This window comes from Centropristis striata, chromosome 19, assembly GCF_030273125.1.
Source record: "Centropristis striata isolate RG_2023a ecotype Rhode Island chromosome 19, C.striata_1.0, whole genome shotgun sequence".
NCBI lineage: Eukaryota > Metazoa > Chordata > Actinopteri > Perciformes > Serranidae > Centropristis > Centropristis striata.
Window position 1 is genome coordinate 14,592,617 of NC_081535.1, and position 25,781 is coordinate 14,618,397.

Here is a 25,781-nt window from a genome sequence, read left to right on the forward strand (position 1 = left end):
TTTGGGTCTGCTAAACAACAGGACTTATGACTAATGTTTTTATTAATATTAGTCAAATACAATGGAGTATGGAGGGTATTACGATTAAACTAATTTTATGAACAGACAACTACTTACATAACTACATTTCTACTACATAACTAAATTAATTAAAAAAAAGAATAAATATTATTATTTGTATATTGAATGTACACTGTAATTTACTCACAGATCATCATATTGTTTATCATTTTTATTTCTTAATGTATGTATGTATGTATGTATGTATGTATGTATGTATGTATGTATGTTTATAAGCCATACTATGTGAATATATTTCGTAAGATTGTTAAAATGAGCAAAATATAGCTAATCTCGTTAGTATTTATCTTTAAGAAACATTATTTAAGCTTCTTCATGTGCAACAAAAAAATAATGAAAGTTTAAAAATATATATATATCTACAGCGCTCCTATTTTCCAAGCGCCGCCCGCCCTCTCAGTGAAGTTTGTCCCTCAGCGCGATCCGTCGGTCGTTCAGAAGAAAAAAAGCGACGCCTGAGAGCGACGCTTGCAGCTGATGTACCTCTGGCTCAAAAATGGAGAGCGACACCACTGTCAGAAGAATAAAAGCCTTCGGGACACAGAATTATGTAGCGCAAGATAACGACGGTTCCCGGGACCGGTGCGGGGATAACGGCTACAGCGGGGACCCGAAGAGGAAGCCCGAAGTGAGCCTATATTTGCTGCGGGAAGGGCTGGCAGCTTCCCTGGTCTCTGTGTTTATTTTGGTGCTGTGGGGACTTGTTCATTTGTCGTTACAGCAGCTCGTCATTGGAAAGCCAACCGGCGCGTTCAACGCAGTGAGAGCCAGGTGAGTTTTGTTGCCCCTTTCACTTAAATACTCATCTCTATTGTGTTTAAATGTTGGCTAACGGTCTCGAAGCAGCAGTGCACCAGCTAACCTTTCCTCTAGTTTGGCAACAGACCCGCCTAGAAACCACTACCGGGTGTCCCCTCCTCTCCACCTCCACCTATTACCTCCAAGGTAACCTGCAGGGCAGACAGGTGTTACAGGAGTTAGCCTCAGGAGAGAGGAGATGCAGCCTGTGTAGGATGAAGTATTCAGATCCCTAACTTAACTAAAAGCAGGCTACTAATGCCACACTGAAAAAACACCAATACAGGTATAAGTCCTGCTTTGGAAATGAAGTGGGAAGTAAAGGTGTGTAAGTATAATGAGAAAAATGTATTGAAAGCAGAAGTGCTCAGTGTATAAAAATGTCACCTGTGACATGCGTCAATGTAAAAACAGGATTTTACTGCTGTAGTTGATAGTGAACTTTTTTTTTTTTTCAATGAAACTGCAACTTATTATTTTCTTTATGGATTTCTCTGCTGATTATGTTCTTCATTTAATGTATGAATGAAAAATAGTAAGCAAAGCTGTCACAATTACCCAGCGCCCAAAGTGACCCCTTCCCCTTAAAAAATAAATCACAATAAATTAAATTGATTAAAAGGAGAAGCAGCAAATCTTAACATTTGTGAATTTGGGACAGTGAAATGTTTATTAAAGGCTGTATTATTCCTGAAAACATGACTTGAAGAGTATCAAATATTTGCCAGTTGTCTGTCAGTCGAGTCAATTATTAACCAATCATTTAACGTGTACAGACCAATTTTAAATGCCAGAGAGATACAAAAACAGATTACATAAGCTCAAAATCCAAACCTGTTAAAAACTTAAAAAGTAAACATTTGACAGGTAAGGTAAGTGTATTTGTACAACACATTTCATACCCAAAGGCAGTTCAAACTGATCTACATAATATATACAAGCATTTAACTGGAAAAGTACCAGAAAATTTAGAGGACAGGAGGGGGGCAATCAATCAGTCATTTGACTTCACATAAAAATAAAATTGTATTGGCGTATTAAAGACTCAGTGTAAACACTGCTAATGGTGTTGTTAAAGTTAATATTAAGCAAAACATTCTGTGTTATATCTGTATATTTTTGGGTTATGGGCCATTTAGTAGGAAAAACAAGCATTTGCAACAAGCAAACAAGCAGCCATTTTACGCTCTGGAAACTTTCAATGGGCATTTCTCATTATTTTATGACATTTTACATGATTAGTCCCTTTAAGAATGAAAAATAAAAATCAACAGTGATGAAAGTTCTCACGAGTTGGCGCTGTACTCTGATTACTCACAGCTTCTAAAGTAATAATCATGAATATTTTTATATAAATAAATGTCTGCTAAGTCTCTCGCTATTGCTGAATGAAAGGTAACACAATTATGACTGAGCCTATGGCCTGCTATAGGCCTGCTGATAAAAGCTCTCACATTTCCAGTATCACAAACTGGGTCGCTGTGGCAACATTTCCACAAAAACAAAATCACAAGCGTCACACAGTTAGTGACAGGTTTTCCATCACCCAGCACATAAAGCACTTGTCATTTCTGACATTTTATAGAACATGAATAAAAAAAATTGCAGCCGGAATGACTATAGAAGACATTATAGCTCCTGTTTATTCCAAGTAGATGTGACGTTTTCAGATTAAAAAGCTCCTCAGCTTCACAGTGCATCAGCTTTTATCAGATTTCCAGTCCCTGTGAGAAGGAGAGATGGGGATTATGGCAGTGAATCTGAGGTCCGCAGGGCTGCAGTTGAGCTCTTGAAAGTGCTGGGCAACAGGATTTGCCATCATTTGGCTGGTCGCTCTATAAATGAGTCAGGCATGCTGCATTGAACTGATTAGGGCTCTGAGCTTCTTTGGTTACAATCATAGCTTTCATGAGTGCATTCCCTGCCAATCCAGATTTGAATTATGAGTGTTGTCTTGCTGTAGAAATGGAATAAAAACACTAAAAGAGCACTGCATGCAAGAAGGACTTTGCAAATTAGGAAAAGAAAAGGAAACACAAACATTTGCTGCATGCTTGTAACAGCTGGACTTGTACACATAGCTTCACCCACCATGGTTAGATGACATATTAGTGTGTCACCACTGTGAGCATCAGCTAGCACACACTTCTTCTGATTGCGGGCAGTGGAGCTAACATTGGCCTTTCATGAACAGCTGAAAAAAACAGCTGCTTCTTTTAAGAAAAGATGAAAAGCATCTGTTTTTGTTGCCATGTGGGTTGCTTGGCTTCATTTCCTGTTTCCATCTCAGAAGATCAGGTCAAAGTGATACAGAAATACGACATACTGTAACCTGACTGGGTCAGGGCAGTGGTCCAAATTCAGGACTCGGCTAACATAACACAGACGGGTTACACCCAGTTTGTTTTAAGAAATTAATGTCTTTAAAATTAATGAAAAATAGTCCTGTCTTTTGTGAGGTCCTCTTTGGAAAGATCTTCCCCATCCAGTTCACTTAGGAGAGACATCGGCCAATTTTCTAAATAGTATATTCCTCAATGCTGATAATTTTTCAGTGTCCAGAAAAATATGCCTATAAAATGTCAGACTAGTTTAAAAAATGCATTAAAACACAATAAATTGACATATTCAAATAACTTTTTTCTGCAGCAAAATATTTTATTCCATATGGAACATATGGGGTGCAGACTTTGTGGAGCAAATGCTAAAGCTGTGACATCAAACTATATGTTATAACATTGTTTGCATGTATAAAACCTAATTAAAATTTACAGTCATAGCAGCCCACACCACATTCATTGTCTGACCTTAATGAAAATGTGATCTGCATAATTGTTCGCCTGAGCTCTTAAAAGATTAAAAACAGCCAATTATCTGCTTATGAACCAGTAATGGACACTGTTTGAATGAGCTCACACTCAAGTTGACACCAGAGCCTGTTGAGATATCTAAACTTAAACCTGGTTTCACTTCAGCTTATTATTTAGCAAGATGCAGAGATTTTTGCACTCTCACCAACAAACATGCACAAACTGTGCAGGGCAGCAAGCTCATTCACGTCTTCAGGAAACGTATTTAACCTAGTTTAAGTTTTGAAACCTCAAGGTGGTTTTAAGAAGAAGGCTTTGGACCGTGACCTTATACATATGTACAAACAATGATGCACTGTCTGTAACAGTAACAGCTAACTGCAGAACATTGATTATTTTTCCGCCCCTTCATATTTTACCATCATAATATTCTCTTTCTCTCTTTTCCTTTTTACCTCACAATCTAGACAGCACTTGGAACGGATCACCAGCGTCGGCCCTCGTCCAGTGGGCAGCCCGGAGAATGAAGTCCTGACAGTGGGCTACTTGTTGGAGCAGATCGAGAACATCCGGGTCGAGACCGCCGCGGGTCCCCATCAGCTGACGGTAGATGTGCAGCGTCCCACCGGCACTTTCTCCATCGACTTTCTTGGAGGCTTCACCAGCTTCTATGACCGTGTCACCAACATTGCTGTCAGGCTGGAGCCCAAGAGTGGGACGCAGCATCTTATGCTAGCCAACTGCCACTTTGACACAGTAGCCAACAGTCCAGGTACGGCCACTTTTATCCTTCTCTTTAAAAGTTCTGCCTACTGTATGTGAGTTGTTACTGAAGGCACTGGAAATAATTGAGCTTTGGATGAACATATTGATTGCTCATAGAGCATGTCAGGACATACAGAAAACATTTACAGATGTCTGCCAAACCTGAAATACCAGAAAGGAAAGGACTTTCAGCTAACAATAATTTGAATAACTGAAAGAGAATACACATTTGAACAATAACTTCCGTATATTTGATCAAATCTATATTTTTTTAACTCATTGCACTTCTCTAATCTGTTGTTGCAACCCTTCAAGTGCCATCTTGTCTATCTAAAATGATGAATATATATTTTTCTTTACTTTTTTAACCAAATGTCTCAACAACTTTCGAAAAGATTACAATGATTGTTTTGTAGAGACATTCATATTCCTCTAGAGAATTTGGCAAAATGACTTTGGAGCCCCCTTACTTTTCTTGGAGCACCACCATAACTCATTTGTGGTTCACACAGTAGTTCTGCAAAAAAGCTAATTTGCGGGTGGTATTTTTGTCTGATATTTGAGTGGTGGGATGGTTATAGTATTGCACATTACAGTGCCCATGCAGGAGCAGGTCTTGAAAATCAGACCTGTGCAGGACTCACATTGAAATATCTCAAAAACTGGTGGATTCCTGGTTCCAAGAGAAATAATAGGGGTGTTTGTCCAATACTTTCCAAATACCTGCATACTGATGACATCTCCAGAAGCTTCAGCTATTAGCAAATGCCAGCAGGCTAAACTTAGCTGGTGAATATGTTTAACTTTGCTATTAGCATGCTGATGTGAGCATTTAGCTTTCAGCACCTCTATTCATTACAGCCTCACAGAACTGCCAGCATGGCTGTGAACTCCACATCAAATCCTGCAGCTCTTTTTCTCAGAATGTGCACAAGCAGTGGGTTTCCAGCCTGCAAGTCCTCCTTTGTTTTATGATGATAATGCCCTCATTTGTGTCCCACGTTGTGCGCTGAAGTCATGTGAACCACACAGTGTGAAATTTAGACAATCCAGAAAATTTGGATGTCCTGACTGCCCAGAGCAGTCAGAAGTTCATATCTGGACTGCACAGTGACGACACTGTTTCTGATAGGGACACAGTATGAAATGTGGTCATATTTTATTTCTCTAATTCAGGGATTTACACAGTTTCACTCCACACCCTTGAGCCTGTTGTAGGGACATATTTTCCCACTTAACACACACACACAAACATGCTAAAATGTCAGCACACAGCTTGACCAGCGAAAGGAAATTGATCCAAGAGGTGTGGACCAGGAAGATACACATAAATTTTCATGGCTACCGCTGCCTGCCGAGCCTTTGATTTCATGGAATTCTAAACACTTGTTCAAGCTTAAAATAATAACAGAAAAAGAGGTAGTGCATCGTCTCACGCATATTTTTATTCACATAAGTTTAAAGGCAAACACAGTCAGCACAGCAAACTGATAATTAAAGTACATTATGATTGCTTTTTCCCAGTTTAAAGTTGTAATGTGAACTTTCTAGACTTTGATTTGTACTTGCTGTCTTTAGAGCTCTCGCCGAGCTTTTTGGGGACAAGGATTAGCATGTAGCTGACATAAGTGGCAGCGACAAGAGCATGAATGGTACCCGGACAGACAGTGAACAGGCTCCCGCCCCCACCTCGTGAACACATTCAATCCAGAAAGCTGGAGCACATGATGTCTCAGTTTGGCTCTCTGATCTTTGGGCATTTTCCCCCACTTTTTCCACGTTTATTCTAAGTAAATTCAGTGTTCCTCACCACTAACCTGTCTGATCTTTATGCATCACATGCCCTGTTCACATGCTCTTTTCTTTTCTTTTCTTTTCTTTTCTTTTCTTTTCTTTTCTTTTCTTTTCTTTTCTTTTCTTCTCACTATTACTCCTTTTCCTTTGTGCTCTCACCATTATAAAAGCAGTGGGAGCTGGGATTTTACCAGCTAGCTGCATTCCTCACATGTTTGACCCTTCTCTCTTCATTCTTTTGGGTTTGTGAGTTTGTGTTTTTCTGATGTACATCAGCGTTATCACCTCTGTCACATGCATGTGTTCTAATCTCAAACTGAGTCACTGTGTCAGGACAGTTGGGTGATCTGGGTGAATAATAGCATGTCATTGTGTAATTGTCAGGCCAAGCCAGGCTTCTGTTTCCTGATACAAATGTTAGAGGGAAGTCGAAGCAGATTTTTAGTATTTTTGACACATACACACTGGTTTTCTTGTCTTAGGTGCCAGCGATGATGCAGTGAGCTGTGCAGTGATGCTGGAAGTTCTCCATTCTCTGGCCAACCAGTCGACTCCTCTTCATCATGGAGTTATCTTCCTCTTTAATGGGGCAGAGGAAAATATCCTTCAGGTAAAATGAAGTGACAAGGACACATATTTTACACTTAGGATGTCAGACTAGCCTGCCCTCACCACTTTGGATTGTCATTTCATTTGAAACGACTCCTCTCTTTCTGTTTTCCTGAATTCTTCTGTTACATTCTTACCTTCTCTCTCACTGTTTTTCACTTCTCGCTATCAGGCCAGTCACGGTTTCATTACTCAGCATCCGTGGGCCAAGCAGGTGCGAGCCTTCATTAACTTGGAGGCTGCAGGTGTTGGGGGCAAGGAGGTTGTTTTCCAGACAGGTACTGTACCAAACAAAGTGTTCCAGGTTGTTTATTAGCAGTTTCTCTGTTTTTCTTTTTGTGTTTGTTATCTCCAGCAGGCATAAGCCTGGAGGGGATCACACGTTCGTGTGTGTGTGTGTGTGTGTGTGTGTGTGTGTGTGTGAGTGTGTGTGTGTGTGTGTGTGTGTGTCTGTGTGTCTGTGTGTCTGTGTGTGTGTGTCTGTGTGTGTGTGTGTTCTTGTGTGTGTTCGTGTCTGTCCAGCTGGTAGAGGCACAATTTTGCACAAAATTACACAGCAAAAGGCTTCAACTGGCAACTGACTGGGCTAAAAACAAGCCGAACATTTGTCTTTGTTGTGGTCTAAAACCGGGCCATCCAGAGAAAGATTTGCTCTCATTTAGAACAGTAGAATCTGCAGATTAATTCCATATCTGATATGTTATGATCCACTCAAGTTAGAGATTAATAAATCCCTGTTATTATTTGCGTCACGACAGAGGTGGACTGTCTGAAGTTGAGACTATTGTTGCAGTCTTGAGATTAACTACCTTGTTTTTTGTTCCAACCATTTACCTTATGGCAGGGTGCCACTATTTCTTATCTCTACAGATTGCTAGCCTGATTATGGTTCCTGAGATGCCTGTAGTATTGCATTTTTATGTTAGACATTATCTGACGCATATACTGTACTGAGCACAACTGACATGTGTTAGACATTAAGCAAGCTTAAATGCCTACATCACAGGCACAAACTAGATTTAAAGATGACAAGAAACAGGGAGCAAACCTTCTACAAAATGATTATAGGAAAATAGGAAAGTGAGATAACCATCCAATATACAGAATATCCTAGAAACCTTTTTTTCCTGTTCCCCAAAAGGTCCAGAGAACCCGTGGTTGGTCCAGGCCTACGTTCACGCAGCCAAACACCCCTTTGCCTCTGTGGTCGGCCAGGAGGTGTTTCAGAGTGGCATCATCCCCTCTGACACTGACTTCCGTATCTACAGGGACTTTGGTAACATCCCAGGTAATGCAAAGCCCTCTTCAGATTACAGAGTAGAAATGGATAGTAATGGAAGCATGGAGCCTTTCTGTGCAGAAATAGTAAAAAATACATTGGCTGATCGATATACAAAGCAAAGTTGCACTTATTTCTCACTCCTTTTTAATTTATTTTGTGTGTGCATGTCTCTTTATTTTCAGGAATTGATCTGGCTTTCATTGAAAATGGTTTCATCTATCACACCAAGTACGACACTCCTGACAGGATCCTGACAGACTCGATACAGAGAGCTGGTAAGACACACACACACACACACACACACACACACACACACACACACACACACACACACACACACGCCTCTATGTATACCAACATCGAATAAAACAAAAGGGGACATATTATGTTAATTTTTGGGTTCATGCTTAAACTTTGGGTTTCTACTCAAACTTGTTTACATGCTTTAATGTTTAAAAAAATTCAAGACCCCCTCCTGAAATAGCCCAGTCTGCTCTTATTGGCTTGTGAAAAAAAATGGCCCTTCTTGGAACAGGTAGTTCTCTATCCATGGGGTGGGGTCAAATGCAATAATAATAAATGCGGTATAATTATAATAAGCCCACAAAAAGCTGACTGGGATAGCTCAAGCACTGAAGAAAAGAGCTTTTTTAATATAATATGTCCCCTTTAAATACATTTCATCTTGGGCTTTTATTTCACACTCTTTGCAAATTCACTTAGCACATGTTAGCTGGTGGGTGTGTCTTAATGTCAAGGAGAGAGCGGTCACTGCAGCAGTAGACTGGTGTGGTTAAAAAATGTCTGCAAGCACTATTTTTCTGTCACAGACACAAGCACATGCCGTCCATTTGTGCTTTATCCCCCAGGTTCAGACTGGTCAGCACTCTGCTGCTCTCTTTATTTCCTAGAGAACTAAGAAATGCACACTTAAATACATCGCCGTCACATAATTTTACTGTTGCTCTTGCCCTCATTTACCTCGTGCATCTGTGTTGTCGAATTGTTTTGCTTTACTTAGCAGCGAATCCAGTCAGTCAGCACTAAAAACCAGAGACAGTTGGCATCTTTCCTCTCTCCCTCAGCAGCTAGTGGACATCTCTCTCCTTTTATTCTATGTACAGTAACTCACTGTGAAAAGCATGAATTATGAGAGAGAGAAAGTGAGATTTCAGAGGTAGGTTGAAGGTATTTTTAGTCTGTACAGAAGGAGGCAGAACATTTGGAGAGAGTAGATGAGAGTAGATGCAGCATAGGGGCAGTGGAGGATGGATATGCACCAGTAGCTCTTACGTGTTGATGCCACCGATGAACACAGCAGGTTTTCTCTTTCAACTAAGTGAGGTGACGCTAATGTAGATTCACTTTGTTAAAATCAAACCTGGATCTGCTTGTAAGAATGATATTATGTGGACACATAAAAGAAAAGAGCATGGCAATATTACTGTTATAAACGAAACTGTGAGATAAAATTGTTCAATTTCCTTTAAATTAATCTTATCAGTTTTGTTTAGCCACATTGCAATTCAGGAAGGAAAGTTGTGGGTAAATCACCAGGCAGAATTGTGTCACTAAGCAGCGAACCCAGCGTGAACAAGTAGATGTTGTACACTCAGTTGTTTACACTTTCAGGCCACAGTGAGCCTACCAGGCGGAAGAACAATGGAGCTTTGTCTCAAGTGTGTGTCTGTGTGTGCGCCCTTAACAGTGCAGACATACAGGCAGCAGCTCATAGAGCTGCACAGATAAAAGAAACCTGGCCTCAGGCGGCAGTAACCCACACAGCGACCTCTTACTGATCCTTCACGTAGCCAGATTGTTCACCTACATTCAACTTCAAGATTGTAGCCAATTTCATGGAAAGTCCTCTACGTGTCCTATATACTCATAGTTGTATAACTATGAGAGACCATTGTTCTCACACACACAAACACCACTATACTCTTTGATTCACTACTGCTTGGGGCATTTATCATAATTCGTCATACGTTCTGACAAACGCCAATAAACAAGCTGTAGTAGTATATCTAGACAATTGTGTATCCTCTCTTATATAACCTGTCATCTCATTAAAATGTACAGAGTTTCTTGTTGCTCAGTCTATACATATATACAGATATATCTGTCCTTTGATTTTCTCGGTTCATCTGATCAACTTCGTGCATTGCTCAGAACCCAAAGAAGTGAAGTATCGAAGTGCAGTATCATGCAAATATTTGGTCATTAATACGACAACTTCCTAGATTGTGTGTGAAATGGCTTTTTGTTTGGACAAGAACATCATATGCAAAATACATAAAAACAGAACAACATGACATAATTACAGGGCTGCTGTTCAGCTGCTGCAGGAATTAAAAATGTTTGGTTGGGTAAAACCTTAAAAGCCTTGCAAGTGAATGCAACGTCCTTGTCAGTAGGAGAGGCCACATATCCTCTCATTGTTCCCTACTACAAACTGTGAAAAAATGATGTTTTGTTTGAAGAAGTGCGTCACTTCCAGTTTTGCTGTTTTTTGACACAAGTAGTTGCAGGAAAATTGCTGAATCTGCTACCTTTCTAAAACAGTCCCAATGCATTCGGCCTCACAAAGCAAGATGCTGAGAGAAGAATCGGACTTACAGATAATTTAATCAGCCATTTTTCTGAAATTTGCTACCTGTATAACTTTTCTTCACACAGCCAACTATTCACCCAGTAGTGTTAATAGAGTAAATGCTAAACTAAAAATCAAACACTTCTTCCTTATCTTTTCACACATGCTTAACAACCAAACACACACTTCCAGTAATGGTAAACTACCGTCAAACCAAAGTTATAACGAGCCACACATGTATTAAACACGGCACTCAATCAACCTTTGTACAAACAACTGTCAGAATGTGTATATGGGAACTTTTGGTGGATAAACATTCATCATTGGAAACTTACAATTTGTTTATAGCATATACATGATTACACAAGGGCTACATTTTTAGCTTAGCTTAATATTAAGACTGGAAACAGGGAAAACAGCTAGCCTTGTTGGTCCAAAGGTTAAAAAATATTGCCTACCAGCCCCTTTTAAAACTAGTACGAAAAAATAAGAGTATAGTTATTAGTTTGAGAGAATAGTAATGTATGTGGGAGAGTACGACAGGAAGTATAATTTTACACATGAGAGGGGGGAGAAGTGTCTGTGGGAGAGTATAGTGTTGTGCAGGAGCATGACGTGGTTTGTTAGAGCAGGGGTAATTTACAGTCTTTATTAGTTTACTATGATTACCATTAAAATAAATTACATTTTGCTTGGTAATGTAGCTAATAATTAAATCTGAGATAGATTTTAGGGCTCAGTGTTTTTTACAATAAAACACATTAATTTACTTGTATTTTATTATTTGCATGGTGTTTATGTGCACATGGTTTTATTGCTGCAGAAAATTTGTGCAGGACTGACAGAGGCCATTACCTCAGTGCAGCCTGTCCCTGCTGGTCACAAAGTTATACTGAGTCATCAATAAATGCTGTCTACTGCATATGATGTGTCAGCTCTATAAAGGATGAGCCTTTTGTTTGTATAGTGAAGCTATCACTTTCATATTCAGTCATATTAACCATTTCCTTCCTGCGATTGTAGGCGTGGAAATATAAATGGTGACAACCAAAAACCACATTAGAGTAAACTTTATATTGTTTGCCGTCACGGCCTGGTTTTAAGTTTGGATAACTTCCTGCTTATACCTTCCCCTCCTCTGTACTGCAGAAAACAATGCAGTTAAATGCAACAGAGATTTATTGTGTTACATTTCAGCTTTGAACCTCCACATTGTAAAAAAATATTTATTTTATTTTCAGGTGACAACATCCTGGCAGTCCTGAAGTACCTGGTAATGTCAGAGAAGTTAGCCGATTCCTCAGAGTACCGTCATGGCAATATGGTGTTTTTTGACCTGCTGGGAGTAGTTGTGGTGGCTTATCCAGCCCGTGTTGGCACCATCCTCAACTACATGGTCGCCACAGCCACCTTCCTTTATCTGGCCAAGAAAGCCTCGCTGCCAGGCAATGGAGGTGAGATGCTATTTCCTCCGGTGGATGCATGTCATGTTTTTTCCTGTACGGGATGTGTGTGTGTTGCATATTTTCCCGTTTTGTGGCTATTTCAAGCATTTTTTTATACACTTGCATAATATTTTTTTCTACTTTCTTTTATTTGTTTTTATTTTTCCTTTTTTTATATTGAAGTCATTTGATGACTAGAATGTGACAATGTTTATGTAAAATAATTATCCAGTCCCAATCTGTGGGTTCAAATCTTATTGAATCTTATTAATATTTCTTTTGAAGAGTTTTTTCCAGAGTCTTTATTTGCCATTATCTCCATCCCTCTCAGGTGGAAGATATGTTCGAGATCTGGCCTGTGCCACAGGTGTAGCAGTGCTGAGTTGGCTCGTCACGCTGCTGTCAGTGCTAATTGTCGCTCTGCTCATCACTTTGCTGGGCCGCTCCATGTTCTGGTACAACCACTTCTACGCCTCCATCTGCCTGTATGGGGCAGCTGCTACTGGCAAGATGATCCTCATTCACACACTGGCCAAGAACTTGTACTACGGAGTAAGTGGGGTCTTCAGTTTAGGGGTTCTGTTGTTGACATTTTGGAAAAAAAAGATTTATTTGCTGTCTTGCAACTTGCCTGTTTCCCCTTATGAGCCCACCAACGGCACCTCTAAAATAGCTGCTGCTTCTAATGTTCATGCTAAGCTAAGCTAACCATCTACTACTTCATGCTTAATACTGAAGGGACAGATGTGAGAATCAAATGAGTCTTCTCATCCAACTCTGCAAGGAAGCAAATAAGTGTATTGGCCAACATGTTTAAGTATTCCTTTAGCTTAAAAGGGCAGAATTTTAACTAAAGCCAATAGTAAGTAGAGAAAGGCTATTAGACAGACCAGCAATGGTAAAGGGGAGGGGTATTTCAGATATCATTTCATATCTAACATATCACCTTTCTTAAACTGCAATGTGGAAATGAAAAATAATGTGATTCACCATAAGTCTGGGCCAAAGGTGACTGTTGAAATATTTGCTGCATTGACGCTGAAAGAATGTCGACCAGCTTCACTCCGATTTATATCTTTAAAGATACTGTTGTTCCATGAAACATTTTTTTTAACTTCTGCAGACTAGACTTTGATTTAATTCACTATTATCTACTTAACTTCTTTCCTCTGTCGCATTTCTGTATGTGGTTTGAGGTCACTATTTACTTGAGCTTAATATCTCATGTCGGCTAGCTGAGTTCACATTTAATAGGGGATAAAGTGCAGAGGGAACAGCCAGACAGTTCCTCTTCCTCCCTGGTGATTTCAGAACAGCAGCTCTTTGTGTGTGTGTGTGTGTGTGTGTGTGATAATAAAACTGTAGAGGTGTGAGACCGGCAGTCTGTCAGTCACATGCAAACAATCATCCACCAAATAAGTATTTACTTCTGTGATTTTCTAGCTATCAGGTGATTTTTTTTGGAGAACTCTGTAAATTATGTACATTTTAGGAACAGCTAGTTGCAGTTCAATTGACATATTCTCTGTCTGACATTTAGTAAATGTAAGCATTTATTTGGGATTGAAACCACTGCAGAACAGAAAGCTTATTTTTATCTGGTGCTAACCACATCATGGACTCCAGCTTTCGTGGCCATTTTCCAGAAAAGACACAGACTAACCTTTGTGCCAGATGGAATAAGGCTTCATCTCCAGCGAAACAAAATCTCTATTGAAAAGGCACAATATATCTTTGGCTTCATTTTAAATTGTATTTCCTTCGACAAAAGAGTCTAGATTTGAGCGGACAGAAATCATATGTTCTTAAAGGGGGAAAATAAGTAACTGTGCCTGCATGGGAACTCAAATTGCTTGGCTGTTGATAATAATTTGGTCTTCTGGTTCTGTGGTTTCCAACCTTTAAATCACTCTACAATAATGACTGTGAATATGTATGTGAAAAGGTGTTCACTATTAATTTATAGTTTCAGTTTAAAGATAAAACGGTGGCCAAAGTATAAAGTTCCTGTTGTAGGAACTGGGAAGTACCATAGAGTCATATCACCCATTCTTTGTTCCTATTTATTGTTGATTCACATTAGTAAGTGATTGTCCTATTTGTGAGGATTTGAAAAAAAAGATGTATGTGATATTATTTCTGATGGATGTTGAATATTTATATATATATATTGCTGGGTATAGTTGTGTAACAGCAAGACCAACTGGCCAACAGGTCGGATATCCTCATATTTGTAGCCAATGAAACAATTTGAACTGACTTATTTGTTATTTCTTAATTAAAGTGATAACATTCACAAGCTATCTGATGAGTGAGGAGTGGGAGTGGCCACCACACACACTTCATAGACAAATACTTTATGCATTCCTCTCTGTCAACAGATTTTAATCCCAAAGTTGAACGTACATTTTTCCTCACTGCACATCAGCTGATTCCCCACATATAAAGCCAAAATAAAGCCAAAATAATATCCCTCCAATCTACTCAAGTACATCCCTTGTATGTTGAGCTGTTGTGTGTGTGTGTTTCCATGCAGGGTGTCCGTTTGGTGGAGCTGGGCGATCTCTACTTTGACGTGAGCTTGTTGCTGTGGTGCTGCAGCCTGGTGTGGCTGACCCACCAGGGCCTGTGTTCAGCCTATGCGCCCATGTTAATGGTGGCCTTCCCTCTGGCCACCAGACTGCTGCTGGCGAAAGAATTTAAACACAGAGGTAAACATTCAACACAACTTTATTTACAATGAAAGCTTATTTAAGGGTGAATTAAAATACTAGAAATTGGGATGCATTTTTTATTTAACTGATTTGAAAGTGACACATGGGAGTTGCGTATTATTCTTGGGCCAGAGATACGCTTACTTTTCAACTACATGTTAAGTGTTCACATACTTGTCGATGTACAATGTGGAGGATTTCATTAGCCGCCAATGAAGCCAGAGCATATACAGGTGTATCTCAATAAATTAGAATATCATAGAAAAGTTTATTTATGTCAGTAATTCAATTCAAAAAGTGGAAATAACACATTATAAAGATCCATTACACACACAGAATGAAACATTTCATGTCTTAATTATTAAGTTTAAACTTCTTACTCTTATGTACAGACCATTGCATGGTTAGGCTCCCCTATATATTGTTGAACTACTTCACCCATATCTGTCAGCTCGGTCTCTTAGGTCAAACACTCTACATCCTCTGTCTGTTCCAAGTATCTGTCTGAAAACACGTGGTGATCGATCGCTTGAATATGTGGCACCCAAACTTGCATTGTACATGTTTTGTAATTTTATGCTTCATTGTGTTTTAATTGTCATATGTTCCCCTATCTTATTTATATTTTTATTATTGTAAAGCACTTTGTGATTTCATCTGTGAAAAGTGCTCTATAAATAAACTTTACTTACTCAGTCACTCAGTCACTCAGTCACTCAGTCACTCACTCACTCACTCACTCACTCACTCACTCACAATCAGTGAGAAAGCCCCAGCTGCAGATAAAAATGAAAAACATTGTGACACTCCAGGGGGTCACTATCTTGATAATTCTGATATAATGTAAAGTAATATGTAAAGTACATCTCCAGCAGCCCATCAGTATCCTCCATCTGTCTGCAGGTGCATCAGTGAAGTACTGTGTGCTCTATCTGTTGGGCCTGGCATTGCCTTACGTCCACTTCATGTTCCTCATCTGGGTGGTGTTTGAGATTTTCACACCCATCATGGGTCGAAGCGGCACTGAGATACCACCCGAGGTGGTTATGGCCACCCTGGTCACACTGGCAACCATCTTCCTCTCCTCCTTTTTTGTGAGTATTTCCACATAATGTACAGCAATGAATATCAACAGATTTTCTTTGTTATCAGAATCACCTTGAAATCACATTGGGGATTCTATGCTGGACAGAATACACACGACTAAACTGTTTTATTGTGTTGGTTAAGCTTCTGGCAGCACAGTTTTGTTTGAGCAGTACATTATTTGACTTCAGATAGGCAAATCAACTACTTTGCATAGCTGCCTGACTGGTAGTGAATTCTTTATGTAAATGTTGCAGATGGTTGCTGCAGAAAGTGTTTGTCTCAATAGAATATATTCAATTAAAAATCTACTGTTTCACCAAAAAAGTTCTCATATTTTTCATAATTTCAAGATGCCTGCAGTGTAGATTGTTCCTCCACTCCAGTAACATATTCTATTTCTCTGTCTGTTGCAGCTGCATTTCATTTACTTGGCACGAAGCACTAAGTGGATCCTGGCTGGTCTGGGCTCAGTCTTCATCGCTGTATTCCTGTTGGTGTCCTGTGGCCTCCTGTTTCCTTATTCAGGCAGTCCAGAGAGCCCACGGCCAAAAAGAGTCTTCCTGCAGGTTCATAGTCACAACACACACGCACACGCACGCGCACACACACACACACACACACACACATGCACGCACACAGAAGCACAAATATGAACAGATGAATGTGAATGAAAAATTATGTCTGACATGTCTTTTCCATTTTGGATTTTAAAGATATTAAGTAGGAAAAAAAATCAAACAAAAACATCTTTAATTCCACGACACTGCTTCTGCAGAATTATCTTGCAGTTTTTTGTTTTTTTGCAGTGCAGCCCCCTCTTGCATGATTACAATTTCTTGTTGGGAGCAGGTGAAATACAAAGCCCTTTTTTTGCACATTGTTTTTCGTGATTGGATAAAGTGCTTTGATTCCACTTTTCCCCCCTCAGATGTAAATCATGCAGAGTTCCATTCACCAGCTCTGGCAATCACTCTGTAAAACAGCTGTAGAAGGCAGGTTTAAGGCAAATGTGCACTTAAAAGAAGTAAAACGAAACATGTTTTATCCACTCTCCTGCAGCACACGACGCGGACCTTCCACAACCTCCAGGGGCAGGTGGAGAGCCGAGACTCAGGTCTGTGGATCAACAGTTTTGACTTCACGGGCATACAGCACGTCACACCCATTATTCCCGAGATCAACGACAGCGTTCGCACCAGCTGTCGCGAGGATCGGCCTTTCTGCGGTTACCCCTGGTTTCTGCCGGTGAAGTTCCTCAGCAAGTCAGTAACACCGCCTTGTAGCTGACGGCATTCTTTCAACGCTCTTAGTTTTTATTTGTTTGATGCAACTGTTCTCACACTTAATATTCCTCCCCAGCTCAAGTATTTTGATGTATTTGCAGGAAGAACTGGTACCTTCCTGCTCCAGAAGTGTCTCCCAGTTCTCCTGTGGAGTTCAGCCTGCTGTCCAGAGAGGAGACCAACTGGGGAACAGTTAAAATGACATTCAACGTGAAAGGTCAGGAACACAAATCAACACAAATACTACAACATTAAAAGCAGGACTGCCTCCTCAGCACTTGCAGACAGAGATAAAAGACACAATAAAAACAATGACTTGCAACTCAACACCAGTGTCATGTGACTTCAGTTGGACTTGAGCCATATGACCAGTGCAGAAGAGTCAGCAGCATATTCCCAGAGAGTGCTTTCATACTGAAATATCCAGTGACACGTCAGTTAGGATGGAGAGTTTACATCAGCATCATATGCATTACAGATTATGTCTGTAGAGACATTTTGAAATATTAAATTATTGATTGAAAGTTCAGCCTGGATCTTAGTAGCATTAGTTGACAAAATAGCCTCACCACAAGCTCCATGTTGTGGCTGTTCTGAAGCTTTTAATCACTTCAGAGCTTCCTCAGCAGAAGGAGTTTGCCCAGTTGTCATAGTAATGAACCATTAGTAATTTGATACATTCATTTTCCAAGTGCCTGATCTGGATGTGTATGTTTGCATAAATGTGCGTGTTCTCTTGCGTCCTGGTCTGTTCCGTGCAGGCCCCAGCCACATGTCCTTATATCTGATGCCTCACCGAGGAGCCAGCCTCGCCACATGGTCTTTCGGTGACGGGACGCCTCAGTTCGACCTGAGCGGAGAATATTTTGTCTTCTATTCCCACGGACTAGACGCCCCCACATGGACCTTCTGGTTTGAAATACAGGTACAGTCTGCGGCTTAACGGGCGTCCTGTACTGTTGCACTGCTGCTCCATTTTGTATTTTTATTTGAGTTATATAAATTGCTTTCAGGACATAAAATTTGACAGTATCAGAGTATGTCAGAGTCATCTGGACAACAAAAACATTTTCTTTTTATTCGTTTTTCACAGTGTCCCAACTTTTGGGAATCAGGGTTTGAACTTGAATAAGTGTTTTTCCTTTTTTCTTTTAAGATTGTTTCTTTGCTCACAATATGATATAACACATCAGGTCCTGCTGCAACTTTGACAGACTGAAATCCATTTTAGTATCTAGATGGATGCCGAGTTTTTTTTTATGTCATTCTTTTCATTCCTCACATATTTGGATTTCTTCAAACTTCACCTTATTGTCCCAGTCAGTGCTGTCTGCAGCAGATTTGCTGCCGGCATCATGTGATCATCATGTGAAAATCTTTAAATTTTCTCCTTTACAATTTGTTTAATGCATTAACAATTGCATGGGTGGACACAAACTCTGTGACCTGTGAAAGACTTTTAAAATCCAATGTATAAGCTGAAACACATGCAGCATAATATAGCTTAAGACACGGTGATTTTTCTTAGAAAGAATGTGCGGTGAGAATGTGCACACGTCATGCATATTTCAGACCGCACATACACATGGTTTAATCTGAGATAGCTGTAGATGATACCATGAGGAGGAGACTAAAAGAAGTTGAGAGATGGGTCACATGTTTTTTTCTTTCTTAATTTATACAGAAGTCTATTTCTAAAAATGTATTTAAAATGATTTATGAATGTGGGATTTCATTTTTAGTATTATTGATAATCTTGCAAAAAGAATGTGCATGCATATGTCTGTCTTTGTGCGTACACACTGTTTTAGCCGTGACCCCTGGTCTGCTTCTCATGTGTGCTGACGTTCGTGGTGTTATTTCAGCCTCCCAGGGACCCGGACCCATCAGGCCCCGAGGGGATGATCTCTGTCGCCATTTCCACTCACTATTTCTTCGGAAAAGACAGGAGGACTGCTCAACTGGAGGAAATCCTCCTCAGGTTTCCCACATGGGCTTTTCCTTCATCTTGGGTCAGTACCTACGACATGTACCGTTACTGAGGACGCCACACATCGCAGAGGCCGACGCCGAGGAGAGCTGAGGGTCGCAGGGGCCCCGGAGACGGACCGGAACGATTTCAAGGAACAATACTGGAGGACCAGCCCTGACGCCTTTTCTCTGACACAAACGCACACTCTAACACACACTCACGCTCCCTCCCAGCCTGCCTGAGAGACCCCCATCACTGTGTCAGTAGGCTTTAGTAGCTAACCGAGCAGGAAGACGCGCTGAGAGACACCAGAGGTGAGCTGAGCAGACAGCTTATAGACTGACTAACTCAACGACCGACGCACCGGCCGCCACAAGCCTCGTGCTCACTCCTGGGTTAGTGAAACAAAGGGGTTACGTTTCTTTCTTTTTTTTTTTTGTACTCAAATCTGCCGTGCCTTTGCTTTAGTCAATCCATCTCACTCCTTTCCTCACTTTCCCTCTTGCTCACTTCCTCCCGTTCTTCCTCTCTCATGCTTCCTGAATGACTAACGTCGCATGGCTGCTTCCCTTGCTCTCTCTTTATCAGAAAACCACTCAAGCCATTGCCGCACCACATGTGTCTCTGGCTTCCTCTGCAGAAATTACACCACCACTACCTGCAGGTGTAGTAACATACTGACGGATCTCTTTCAGAGGGGAATCAACCAGGTTTTGGTTGACCACTCTTTTCTAACTTTGACTGGAAACTTTGACACTTTGAAAGTCGCTGTTCATCAACACGCATTTATTTCTATTCTGAGCAAATAGTTTTTATATTAACTGTGAAATTGCTCATTATCATTCCTCAATAACACCATTGATTTTCAACAAGTCGTACCCCTGTGTTTCAAGGAGGAATGCCGACAATCTGCTTTAATTGTCAGAGAATCTGGCATGCAGAGGCAGAAAACTGTGCCTGTTAAGTGAAAACAGCTGGCTAAACTCAAAATGTCAATGTGTCCTTTAAAAGGAGTAGCTCACCTTAAGATCTTGTGCAGAACGCTACAATGAGGTCTCAAAGTTGTCAGCCTGATATGTTAAAAAAAGTGTATTGACTTTGGGCTCTGTTAGACCACAGGAAAACAGAGACTTGTTGGAGTCTGAATGACCTGTGATTTAAAATGATCCCCCCCGAGCCTTGAAGGTGACCGGGTGGAAAACCAGCAATGCAACTCCACAATCATTAACAGCATCAGCTTGTTCTGTCTCACGTGGAAGTGTTGGTTATTCACATTTGCAGTTACTGTAATAGTTTCAAACTTGACTTGCTCTGTGCTACAAGCTGTCTCCAGCATCACCAATGAATGCTTATACATCATCAACTAATTAATCTAAGAAATAATTGGAAAATTGATTGATATGGAAAATAATCATTAGTTTGGACCCTAAAGGAAACTGTACACCATGGCTGTAGATGGAAATGAGATAATTAAAAAAAAACTTTTTTTTTTAGAAGAAATGCAGTTTTGTACTAATCAGATGGAACACAGAGACCATGTGCACTCAGTTAAATTAAATTACCTGCTGATTGTGCAGAAAATGTCAGTCAGTCTGCAGGCAGGCATGTAATTCAACACATATGGAGAATAAGTATAGCAGCTATGTCATTATTACGAAATAAATCGCCTTGTCAAGGTTTAATTCGCAATAATGACATAGAACATTTCATCATTGTTTGGGGGGTGGGGAGTAATAAATCCTGGCAGGGTGATTTATATAGCAATAATGACCTGCTTACTGTACATTATCCAGCTTATTACATGGCTACTTACTAAATCAATCAATAATGCTTTAGATGGAAATTAATCCATCAATAATGAACTGTAAGAAGGTACATTTGTAATTCTATAAGAGGGCGATATTAACCAACCCTGCTCATATAAGCTTTTTTAGCTGAGAAACATCCAGCTATGTATCGACTCACTGAGGAGTTACACTCGGCTAAACTGATCATTTACTGCAATTTCTCCAACAAATTAGCCTCAGAATGTATAATTATCCATTGGTGCTGCTGTGGACCGTTCATACCAGTAACTAATTTAATATATTTTACTCATCTCATGTGGAGCTGCATCTACTTTTGTGTAAAGCCTAAGTATCACAACCACAGTCCAGTTAATATGACCTGTTTTACATGTGTACTTCACATAGTCGACCTCGTAAAACGCCGTGTTACAAATAGGGCCGGGTTACACTAGAAAATAAGTGGTTTGTATGACATGCTGTCCACACTGGAAGGCGGTATTGTTTAGATATGGGGATTAATGTCAGTCTCTCCTTGCACGTGGTTGCTCGGAAACTTATAGAAATGGTCGGACGCACATCTATTTGACCGTCTGACAACCCCTTTCTGACGGAGTATTTACACTGGCCCCTTCAGTGTCACCACTACCTCCACAATGATCAAAACCTTGTGTCTGACACCAACATAACAGCTATTAATGTTCTTGTAAAGACTGGTTTGAATCTTACTGTTGGAAAGTTTAATAGTTTAGCTAACTAATGTTCGAGAGAGATTAGAGAGTCTGGGCTACCTCCGTTACCTGCTCACAAAGTGGAGTGATTCCATTGTGTTTTGATCGATGAGTCGACTCTGTTTTCTGCGTTCAGTCCCACACTCTGATAAAATCTGTTAAAACACAAATGTCACATAGTTGCTTCTTGGCAGTTCGACTCCTCCTGTATGTGATCACAGGTTGGAAAGACTTGGGAAATTATTTGCACTTTGGTAGATCAACTGAGCGAAATCGTCTTTTTGTCCACTTCGTGTTACACCTGTTGGCGTGTCAATGTGATCCATGTTGTCCGTTCGGCTTTGGTCACACAAAATATGAAATGCTGACATGAAGGAGGCCTTAACATTTTGCTTCCAAAGACACACAAAAAGTTTACTGTCGTGGACACAAACATCTCAGTGGTCTTAAAAAGCTATCAGGTGCTGCACTGTACAGAGTTTTTATGTACGTGAATTGTCTGTCCATCACAGCCTTTGACAGCACTCGGCAAGTAGAAAACAGATCGTCCTTATATGCTCCTTTTATGCATGACGTGTAACGAGTCCTTAAAGTACTCTGACTCCACCTGCTGAGGAAGATAAGAGTGTGATAAAATAGAAAGCTGCTGAGCAGGTGAGATTGTTTTTGTTACAAGCCTGATGATTTTATCAGCTGCCTGCAGTATGAAGACTTGTTTGGCCCCTTCAAGAAGAAAAATATCAAACATATCAGACATCTGCTGTTATGAGTTTGACTTATGGAAAGGAGAAGAAATTGTATGGTAAAATAGTTGTCAACACCCTTGAGATTTTATACTTCTTCAGGGTTTTTTTGGTTAGTCTTAAAGGACCATAACTGTTTTTTTTGGTATGTTTTAGCCATTTACCACAGATCATATATACTTCACATTACCCTCCTGTAACTTTGACAAAGCAGCCATGCTGTTCATGTTAAAGGATTTTTCAGAGACAAACAGCTGCCTGCTGGAAAAATTCATGTGAAACAGATGGCTGTAAAGTAAATGTGCCAAAACATGGAGGAAAAACACCACTGTGGTCCTTTTTAAAGGGATAGTTCAGATTTTTAAAGGGAGGTTGTATGAGGTACTCCTGCCTGCTTCTACTATGGATAACTACTTAAAAAAAAAACAATTAAAAAAACCTGAACTATTCCTTTAACTCTGAACAGCAGCAGAAACACAAACACACACACTATACATGTGTAGATGTGTGTCAGTGCAGTGTGGTGGCGACACAGATGCTGCTTTAAGTGACGGGAGATGGTCTAAATCTGTCTTGTTGAAAGTGTTTCTGTTGATATGCGTCTACGGGAGAAAAAGCTTTATTAACAAGTGTAAATGGATATTTTTCTAAAAATCTATCACAAAGTGGTGTAGTGTTTTGATTTGTGTAAGAGTCTGAAGCATGGAAACAAAAGATGAACTTAAAAGTCGGATTTTTTTTCCAAATGTATTCAGCTTGTTCCCATTACCACCAACACGACAGTTTGTTAAAAGACCACCAGAGTTTCTAACTGACCATTTGAAGTTGTGGCAGAAATGTTTTGTTCATAGATATAAGAAATGGGATACAGTTGATGAATAACAAGAGGTGTTTTTTATAAAAGCATGAACTGCTGTAAATGTGGGACGGAGCAGGGAGATGTCTGACTTAAACGCTGTGAAAACGCCGCTGGTGCTCCCACTGTTAGACTAAAGCGTGCACCGAGCGCTGCTAGAGAGCTTATAATAGGAACTCCTTTCAGAATAAAGTGAATTTAAATAATTTGCGACAGAATCTAATGTATTAATGTAACGCAGTTCAGACTGAGGGGCTGACCAAGCACTGCGTAGTGTGTTTTTTGTTGTTCAGTGTAAAACTCACACTCTGACGTAGCTTTATCTTCACCTCATGTAACAGTAAAGTCAAGGAAAACATTCACACAAACGTTCATATCAACTATAGAAAAAAAGCAGTTTATGTGAAATCTATTCTGGGATACACATTAAAATGTCTTAATGCCTGTTGTTGAAGGATGTCCTTTATTTTTTAAAAGATGTTTTATCTGTTTTGTCATAGAACTGTTTGTTTGTCTTGACTTTTCACCCATGCCTATTTCTCTAACTGTTCAGTTTTTGTTCTGAAAGTTAAATTACGTTTTTTTTTGTTTTTTAAATACTGATGATTTTGTTAATTTTTGTGATTGATTTGACACTTTAGATAACTCATTGAACTTCTGTTTTTCTTTTTAAAGAAATTGCATATTTGTCTGTCAGGTGGAATTAATTGATATGACTTTTGGGATTATTGGGATTGATCTGGTTACAGGGTATCCATCTACTGAATGGACGGGATGATTTTACATTATGCAAAAAGCTTGAATTAAATTAGCACTTGTACAGCAATTAAAAGGCTTATTACGTTGTTGGTTGCATTGTCCTATTTACATGTAATGTCCCTACATGTACAGTAAGGTTGTTTTCTAAAGTATCAATACTTTTTGATACATGTTTAAAACATTACAATCACTGTTAAATATGCATTTATGCAAGAAGAATCGAGTATCAATTTTTATTTTTTATACAGGGTTTGTACAGGTTTGAAAGTTTTGGAAAATACCTCGTGGTTTCAAGGTTTAGAATATGCCTGAATTTGAATACACTCCTTAAAAAATGTTTGATTTTGAAAATTCAGGTGTTACAATTGCATTTATAGTAGCAGTGTAGATGTGATGATAAAGGCTTAGAGTCCTTAAGTTTTTGGTTCAAGTACCTTGAATTCTACCCTTAAAAATCTTTTTATACTAGTTTTGCATCAAAGTTTAAAATTGTGGTTCTCTTGACAACCTTTAGTACATACAGCTGATTATAATTAGTAATACAGGCACACTAACCATTTTTAAAAATAATTTATTGGTCTTTATGTACAAGGAAAAAAAATGAAGTAGAAAACCAAACATGAGTAGAAAAGGCAAATGTACAAGAGAGTATCTTTACACTGCATTGAGGATGTTTGCTGCTGCTGCCGCCCCAGAAATAAAATTTTACTCTGAGTCAGGAAACAGGCAAAACTTTTAAACTGTACACAGGAGGGAGGGAGAGCTGTGACACCCGAGTACCACGAGACACACCTGACCGACCGCTCCTTGCTCCACAGAGAAAGAAACCAAAAAAAGATCTGCAATATTCATTTCCGTAGGAAATTGTCTCGTATGCTGTCAGCATTAGTTTTGAGCATCAATGGTTATGATGAGAGGGATGGGGGTTAGGGTATGTGTGACGTTTTTTTTTTTTCTCTCTTCCCCTCTCTGCATAATGAGTCAAGCGCTCAATTGAAGCAACCGGTTAAAACAGAAGGCCTCTGGACGTAAAGTCTTTGGTTCGTCGTGTTACCGTTTTCAAGTCAAGTAAGAAGCTTACAGCGGAGCAGCGTAGTGTGGCTGTAGGCTTGTTCAGAGCAACGAGGGTGCAACAGGATTTATGTTGAGTGACGACAGTACATCATTTTGCCCTTTCGTGAATAATGAGTGTTCTAACAATACAGGCAATTCATAAAACAAACCACTGAAGAATCGAAATTTGAACAGATACCACACCACACTCTTCTTGTACTCACCGACAAGAGAGTAAAAATGCATCTATAAAATATGATTTGGTCTATCATGAAAGGTAAAAGCAAACAGCTGGGGGAAAAAAATTGTTAACGTAATAAAAAATAAAGCTGAGTAACATTTCAATACATTGCACAATATAATACTGACATATCTGTGATGAACCTTTTAGTGCTTGCGATAGAGAGCCAATACACAACTTTGATTAAAGGCATACTATGCAGGAATTTACAAAATCCAGGATTCACTCTGGTTTTGGAACAAGCTTTGTCCACTTTGCGTTTTTGGCGCTGTGCCCCATTATTTGTGGCCAAAGGGTGATGCCCGAAAATGTCCCAAACACAGCAAAATATAAGAGAAAATACAGCCAGAGAGCAGACTCTCTACAGATACAGACACCA

At 39.7% G+C, this 25,781-nt stretch overlaps 1 protein-coding gene across 1 annotated transcript; it reads left to right on the forward strand.

Annotated features, from left to right (window-relative positions):
* Nucleotides 1-537: 537 nt before the first annotated feature.
* LOC131992056 (endoplasmic reticulum metallopeptidase 1) lies at nt 538-24,194 on the forward strand. Its single transcript, XM_059357416.1, has 15 exons — nt 538-852; nt 4,157-4,461; nt 6,731-6,858; nt 7,030-7,135; nt 7,999-8,145; nt 8,322-8,414; nt 11,974-12,186; nt 12,509-12,729; nt 14,714-14,888; nt 15,795-15,985; nt 16,394-16,546; nt 17,040-17,242; nt 17,365-17,480; nt 18,025-18,188; nt 19,129-24,194. The coding sequence occupies exons 1-15, from the start codon at nt 578-580 to the stop codon at nt 19,303-19,305; spliced, it is 2,667 nt and encodes an 888-aa protein (XP_059213399.1). The 5' UTR covers nt 538-577; the 3' UTR covers nt 19,306-24,194.
* Nucleotides 24,195-25,781: the final 1,587 nt, after the last annotated feature.